The 7,560-nt window shown below is 62.9% G+C and overlaps 1 protein-coding gene across 1 annotated transcript in view; it reads left to right on the top strand.

Moving 5' to 3' along the window:
* Positions 1-7,560, top strand: part of VPS26C (VPS26 endosomal protein sorting factor C) — a 41,168-nt gene extending 33,608 nt beyond the window's left edge. The window contains exons 6-8 of the mRNA XM_045852370.1: positions 2,709-2,859; positions 3,058-3,210; positions 5,795-7,560. Coding sequence (XP_045708326.1) covers positions 2,709-2,859; positions 3,058-3,210; positions 5,795-5,877 — 387 coding nt within the window. The 3' untranslated portion in view covers positions 5,878-7,560. The remainder of the gene's footprint in view (positions 1-2,708; positions 2,860-3,057; positions 3,211-5,794) is intronic.

Genomic DNA, 7,560 nt, shown 5'->3' on the forward strand with positions numbered 1-7,560 from the left:
CCTTCAGTGTTTGCACATACGTGGGCAGTTTTGCGTGTAAACACAGCACTGAGAATAAGCGCCTTCTGGGAGAAGTTTGTCACATTGTTGCGTTTCCTACCATCCCGCACCTCCTTGTTTGTTGTTTGAAATCCAAGGTCTGGTCTGCTCGGCCCCAGGGTTACTTTCCGGATTTAACCCCTTATTGGCACACACGCCAGCCCTTCATAGTCGTCTCACACGCCACAGTCACTTTCGCCTTAACTGGAGGCTTCACCCTGGTCATTTCTCACCATTGATTCTACTCACTTACGTCATTGTCTTTTTTCAATTTGGTTTTTGTTTAGCTGGAATCCATCCTAGAGTTATTCTTTCAGAAAGGGTGAGGAGCAAACTGAAATCCTTGAGTGTCTAGAAATTATCTTACTTTGCTCCCACACTTGAATCCTGGTCTGGACGGGAAATCCCAGCCTTAATATCATTTGCCCTTAGAACTTTGAGAAATAGCTGCCTGGTGGTCTAGTGCCCAGTGACAGCGACGACAGCCTGGTCCTCAGATCTGGGTGAGCTGATCTGCTTCTTCCCCTCCCCCTCTCCTCTTCCACCCCCTCCTCCACAGATCCTCCAGCATCTCCCCTCCTCCGGGCTCCAAAACTTCAGAGTGCTTGCCCAAATGCAGGCTTTACTCCGCATGCCTGGCGCCTGGTGGTCCTTTCCATCCTGACGGCTGAGCCGTCCGTCAGCCGTGTGCACGGCCCTGTTGTCGCTTCTGGGGCCCGCCACACCCGGGAGAAGCCCGAGGCTCGGCTCTCCGGCTCCGTGCTTTGCCCTCGGTGGACGTCCAGCCCTTCTGGTGCAGGGCTGACTCGACGACAGTGTGATTCGTGTCCATGCGAGGCTCCTCCTTCACGGAGCCCCTCCTCCTAGTGCCGCTGCCGCGCCGGTCCGTCGACGCTGTTTCTCCGGGCGCAGTTCCTCTGTTTATAGTGAGCGCCTCCGTTTCTTGGTCCGTTTTCCTCAAGTGTGTATTGGTTCTCGGTTACAAGTTTGTATTTACAGATGGTGATCTCATGCGCATGGTCTTGCTACCTGGACTCTCCGTCCTCAGCCCGGACGGATCTGCTGCGGTCACAGGCGGGCACTCCGGCCAGGGGAGCTCTGCCGGGAGTGCTGCGCCGGGGGTGGGAGGCGGCGGCGGGCCCTGGGGGCCTCCTCCTCCGGTGGGCGTGCAGGTGGTTTGTCTGCTCGGCCTCGGGGCTCCTGCGCTGTAACTGTGCATGACTCAGAATGCGTGCCCTGCCTTGTCCAGCCTGCTTTGGGGGTGTCCTGGGTGGGTAGCCCCCCTTGAAAGCCACGGGCCCCCTGGGGAAGTGCCAGCTCCAGAGGCCGCAGCCAGCGGGCCCACGCTCCGACACATGTCCCGTGAGCACCCACGGGCTGCCCTCTCCCGGGGCTCCCCTGCTTCCCTGGGCCCTGGCAGGCACGGTGCCCGGGGCCTGCTGCGGACGCTCGCCCTCAGAGCCCTGCCGACCGCAGGGCGCGAACCCTGTGAGCGCCACTGCGCACCGACCTCAGAAACGCTCCGGGGTGGCCGCGGGCGGCGGTCGGTAGCTCTGCGGGAGCGCACGTGCGTGCGTGCCGTGCGTGTGTGCGCGCCATGCGTGCATGCGTGCTGACGCCATGCTGGGGTGAGGGGGGGGGACGTTTGGTGCGTGCCTGCAGCCGGCTCCTGAGAGCTTGTCCGTGCTCTTCGCGCGCTTAAAAGAGTTTTAGTACCGCTGCTGCTGCTTATCCTTCTGAACAAAGAGCTGCCGTGATTTTAGTTACCTTAGAACTGTCTGGAGTGACGGCTTTTTGGGGGCGCCCTGCTCTTCAGCCCCCGACCTGGGCCGCCCAGTCCGACTCGAGGCGAGCCGCAAGCGTGAGGTCTGGGGGTCCAAGGCCCGGTGTGAGACAGAGAGTGGGAACATCGTGATCTGTGGATATTGATTCTGTGCGGGAGTGATATAACAGTTTGGATATATTGGCTAATTTTACCCGTTTCCTTTTACTTTGTAAAACGTGGCTGCTAGGGAAGTTCAAACCGCGCACGTAGCCCGCCCCCGTGGCCTGCCGCGCGTGTACGTTTCTGCCGGACGGGGGGCGCCCTCGGCTCCGCGCCGTCCTCGGCTCCCGGGACGCCCCCAGGGCTAGACCAGCGGGCTCCCTCGGGCCCCCGTCCTCCCCCGGGACCGTCGCACTCGCGTGGGACCGGTTTCCTCTGTCGGCAGAGAAAAGGGCCACAGGTCACAGTCAGGGTTTGGAGGACACTCTTCTCTTTAAATTTCCTCGAAGTCCAATCAGTGTGCTGGCTTTCAAGACTGCATTACTAGGAACACTTTATAATCGATCCTCTTGTGAAAAACCGTTCCGCGTGCGCGGTTGGCTGGCTGTCTGCAGACTCTTCCTCGGGCATTTCACCTGTGGTTCCCTCGGGTCTGGAGGGGCTCTCCCATCTGACCCGGGCGGGGAGGGGTGTCGGCCGGGGCCTGGTGTCTGGCGGGAGAGGTGGCGGAGTCGGGCAGGTCGTCACGGTGACGGGAGACGCAGGAAGTGCTGCCGCATCTTGTGAAACTGCAACCCCAGGGTTTTTACCCGGACGATCCGGCTTTGCTTTCCACCTTTACCCGCGCCACCGTGACTGTGGAGTCCTCTCCCGTCCTGACGGCTTTGCCCCTGTCCGGTTTCAGAGAGCCGTGCTCCCCAAGTTCCTCATCAGGGGACACCTGAACTCGACCAGCTGCGTCATCACACAGCCGCTGACGGGCGAGCTGGTGGTGGAGAGCTCGGAGGCCGCCATCCGGAGCATAGAGCTGCAGCTGGTCCGCGTGGAGACCTGCGGTGAGGTCCCGCCCGCAGTTCCAGAAACGTCCGGGGCGGGGGCGGGGAGAGAGGCGGAGGAAGAGGGGCTCGGGAGCCGTGGGAGCCTCGGCGAGAAGCCGTGCTGCGCCGATGCAGGTCCTCACGGTCACACGGCGCCTTCAACCGCGTGCTGTCCGCCGGCCGGTCTCTGACCACGTGGTGCTCCCCCTCCTCCAGGGTGCGCGGAAGGCTACGCCCGCGATGCCACCGAGATTCAGAACATTCAGATCGCCGACGGGGACGTCTGTCGGGGCCTCTCCATCCCCATATACATGGTCTTCCCCCGGCTGTTCACCTGCCCCACGCTGGAGACCACCAACTTCAAAGTGGGTGAGTGCTGGTTCCCAGCCCTGGTGGCCGCCCGGGGTCCTGGGACAGGCGTGGTCCCCAGAAAGGGCCACCCACAGCCTGGGACAGACACACCTGTCCGCTTGGGTCGGATCGGCTCCGAGTACTCGACCTTCAGTCCCCGCTTGAAGGCCCACCGGGAAGCGCGGAGCTGGGGCTGAGGGTCTGCAGCGAGCGGTCCCGGCTCTGAGGACGCTTGCGTTGTCACCCAGGGAGGCGCCAGCAACCTCGTCGGTGTGAGCAGGCCACGGGAAACTGGGCCGGGAACTAGCACAGCAGGCACAGGCCAGCTCTGTGCGCGGGGAGGTCAGGACAGAGACGGAAAGCGTGTGATGGTCCTGGGAACACGAGTCATCGCGAGGCCGGGCCGCGCCCGCTGGCGAGTAAGCCAGAGGGGGTCGGCAGCTGCTCCTGCTGCTGTGCCTGGTTCTCGGAGAAGTGGGGGCGCAGTCCCGGAGGCCAGCGTGTTTTATCAGTGCCCCACCGCCCTACGTCTTGTAGGGTGCGTTATTTGTAGTCCAGAGAGAATCTTTGTTTTTAGAAGTAGACCATGATTTTACTTTAAACAATCCCAAATAATATAACTTACAATGTAAGGAAGTACAGGTTCCTCTCCAAAGCCGAGTGTGCGCTGCTGGTTTAAATGGAGGGTGTCGCACCTGCCTCTGACCCTGGCACTTCTCGGACCTTTGGGAGCCTCCATGTGGGGGCGGGAGCCCAGTTTGTTTGTGAGGCCCCTGGCGTGCGTCATCGGAAACGTTACACTGAGAGCACGTGGGGTCAGGACACCTCGAAGATGACGTTGGTCAAACCTGACCCAGCCGAGGTACCGTGATGTCTCTAAAACACCGAGTACGGTTCTCGTGGAAGTGGCCATCCCTGCCCACAGCACAAGAGCCAAAGGCCCAGGGGCCCCGAGAGCGGGGGGAGTACCCTCAGCCACCCAGGCTCCGCCCTGGACCACAGCCCCCCAGGTGCACCCAGGCCCCCAGCATCGTCGTCAGCACCCCGCCCATGCGGCCTGAAGGTGCTGCGGCTGCACGTCCGGGGCCTTTGGTTCTAAGTTGAGGTGGAATTTCTGTCGATTTCTCCGTATGGTTTTCCTGCCCAGACTTCAGAAAGGTCCAGAAAACTAGCTTGTCTGCTGTGCTGTTCATCAGGCCCCTACATTTTTAGTGTTATTTCTGTCAGGTTTACAAAGTGTCCATATACCATTCATTCAGGGCCTCTGGTCCTTCCATATAGGTGACACCCTCGGTCCCCCAGCCACGGCCCCAGCCGTGCCCCGTCCTCACGCATGGTGCTGCACAACGGCAGGTGCCGCTGCAGTGGGGGGTCCCCACACAAAGGCCGGGGTGTGTGACCGCGGAGGGCGGCAGCCTCCGCCAGGCCCGGAGCGGCCCTGCCTGGCCAGCCGGGGCCGGGCTCCGAGTCCCGCGGTGGGGTTGGCACCCCAGGCTGGGAGGCGGGATGAGGCCCCGTCCCTAGGTGGGAGCAGTGTCTGGGTGCTGATCACACGGGTGACTTCGTGCACCTGGTCAGGCCAGAGTTGGGGGGCTTGGCTGCCCCGGGACCACCGCTCTGCCACGTCCTGTGCCCCAGGGACAGCCAGCACCAGCTGCCTGAGGTGGTCCCGGCTCCCTGGCCTGTCCTCCCCGCGCACGTCGGCCACAGCGGTCTCCCAGGGTGGGGACGGCGGGTGGCTGGAGGAGGGGGAAGGGATGAGCCGGAAGCCCGGGGGCCCTTCCCGTGCTGTGACTCTGATCGCAGGCAGGCAGGCGGGCGGGGAGGCACTGCGTGGGGCAGGTGACAGTCCCACACGGGGCGTTGTCCTCGGGGCCCCAGGCACAGGTGGGGTCCCAGACCAGGTGACCCCAAGCCCCTTCCACAGCTGAGCTCCTGCGTGGTGGGGTGGGACGGGCCGCCCCTGTCCCTGCATCCCAGCCGCTTCTCTGCCCGCACGGGCCCTGCCGCCTCCCTCTGCCCGCAGCCCGGGGCCAGGCTGGCCCGTGCTCAGGGAGCTGCCCCTCACGGCCCCTCTGCCTTGTCAGCAGGGCTGGCCCACATGTAGCAGCTAAGGAGCTGGTGGAGAAAGGACCCTGTTTGCCGAGAGGTCGGAGACGGACGACTGGCCGGTGTTCCAGTTAGGCTCTCGGTGTCCAGAGGAACAAGTTCACCCAAACGCTCTCCTGACCGCGGTCTCCCACCGTGGAGGGGGCCTGTGCCCAGGCAGCCGCAGGCCAGCCCGGGCTGCTGTTCCACTAGGAACTGTGGGAAACGTAGAAATAAAGCAGAGGAGGGGGAGGGAATGGAAAGGGTTCCGGAAGATTCCCTCTAGGAAGGTGTAGTTGGGGAAGCTGATGTCCACCTGTTCCCAGGTGGGGAGAAGTGTATTTGAGCAAGTGTCAGGGGACTTCCGGCAGGTCCCCTCTCCCGGAGGCCCAGGGGACGGTGAGAACACGGCCCGGCCCCTGACCGCTCAGAGCAGGCGGGGCCTGCAGAGGGGTGGCCTTCGGGTCCGGCTCCGGGCAGGTGAGCTGACGCTGTCTGTCCTCTGTCTCCACAGAGTTTGAGGTGAACGTCGTGGTGCTGCTGCAGGGCGACCACCTCATCACGGAGAACTTCCCGCTGCGGCTCTGCAGGGTGTAGGCCCGCCGAGGGCCCGCGGGGACCGGGCCCGGCACACAGCGCCTCCTCGGTGACCCTGCCCCAGGCATGGGCCTGCCCCCACGTCCCGGTCGCCTTCTTCCTCGTATCCTCGAGGCTTCTCCTCCCGGTGGGCGCCTCCAGTCAGCCTCTTGAAGTTCACTGGGTTCCTGGTGTTGGCGGGGTCACTCGGGAAGCAGGACTTCGTCGGCCGCCTGACCTTGCTGCTGCTGCTGGGTGGGCAGAGGGCAGCGAGGCCCTGGGCCCACAGGGCACCCCCGTGCCTGGCCGACGGGTGGGGCTGGGGCTGCGACTGCAGAGCCACGGCAGGGCAGCCACCAAGCTCTGTGGGTCTCCAGCACTGTTCGTGGTGACCTTGAAGCCCTTAGAGAACTGGAAGACAGCCTTCCTGCTGCCCTAGGACTGAGGGACTTTGGTGACAGTGGCTGAAGTGTTTCCGAAGTCCCAGGACCTGGTGTGAAACCGTGTGCCACCGGGTTCCCAGAATGCCCTTCGGGGCCAGGTTATGTCGGGGCATGTGTCTGAGCCCAGTGCTGGGTGGGTTCTTAGCAGCAGGAGGCTCGCTTCCAGGCGGTAGGTGAAGACCTGTCTGCACTGGCTGGGGCCAGAAGTGTCCTGGACTCAGTGAGCTTGGCCTCCCTCCGACCCTGTCTGTGTCCCAGCCAGGGGGCTGGGCCTGAAACCACTTCCTCCTGAGCCCCGCTCTGTGGCCCACAGTGCACGGTGAGCTGGTCACAGCCCGTTTCCTCCTTCCCTTCCCTTCGCTTCCCGCCCTGCCCTTCCCCCCACCGGCCCACCATTGACCGGCCCTCAGAAGTAAACCCTGCACTCGGCCTGGCCTTCCCTGGCAGCGCCCCGCTGGGGCGGGCTCAGGGGGACGGCCACCGTCCCCGGACAGCACGTGTGGTGCTGAGTGCAGACGACCCCGGCCCGGGCACGGCTCCGTCGCAGGCCCTCACCGCGGGGAGGGAGCGCACGCGTGCAGGGCCATCCAAGGCTGGTGCCCGCGGGACACACGGCTGGTTCACAGGTCTCCTGCGCTCACGCCCACGTCTGTCCTTGACGACGTGTTTGAGCTAAAGCAGCAGAAGACAAAGAGGCTCTGCTTTGGGGGATATTTCACAGGTAGAAATCATTTTTAATGGAAAAAAAAAAAAAGCCAAATAGGAATTCTGAGAAGTGCTTTCAGGTGTGTGTTGCTACGTTGGTTCTTTAGTGTGCCCAGGTTGCAGACATCAGTAGGACGAGGACTCCTTAGGGGGCAGTTGTCTCCTGCGGAGGAGCCGCAGCCCAGCCGCCTTCCGCACTTCCCTAGGCCCTGAGGGCCCGGGCGAGGGCGTGGGGCCAGACGTTTCCCCCTCCCCCGTGGCCAGGCACCTCCACCGGAGGCTGTTAAGGGAAACTCAGGTGTCCAGCTGCCCCAGCTGGGGCCGGGTCTGTCCACTCCGGGAGGCTGGGCTTGTCAGATTCTCCCATCTGAGGAAGGGAGGCGAAGGAAAGAGTCCGAACTATGAATTACTGTTTTGGAAATGTCCCTTTAGGCAGGAACACAGTTTGGCCATCAGAGTTCCAGCAGAAATGGGGCCTGGGTCCAATTCTCAGGTGTGTTGGAGATTCCCAAGAAGGCCGAGAGGTCAATCAGAAATAAAATGTTAGAAGAGCCAA

The sequence above is a fragment of the Phyllostomus hastatus genome, unplaced genomic scaffold (assembly GCF_019186645.2).
Source record: "Phyllostomus hastatus isolate PE091 unplaced genomic scaffold, TTU_PhHast_1.1 phas_contig_948, whole genome shotgun sequence".
Lineage (NCBI taxonomy): Eukaryota > Metazoa > Chordata > Mammalia > Chiroptera > Phyllostomidae > Phyllostomus > Phyllostomus hastatus.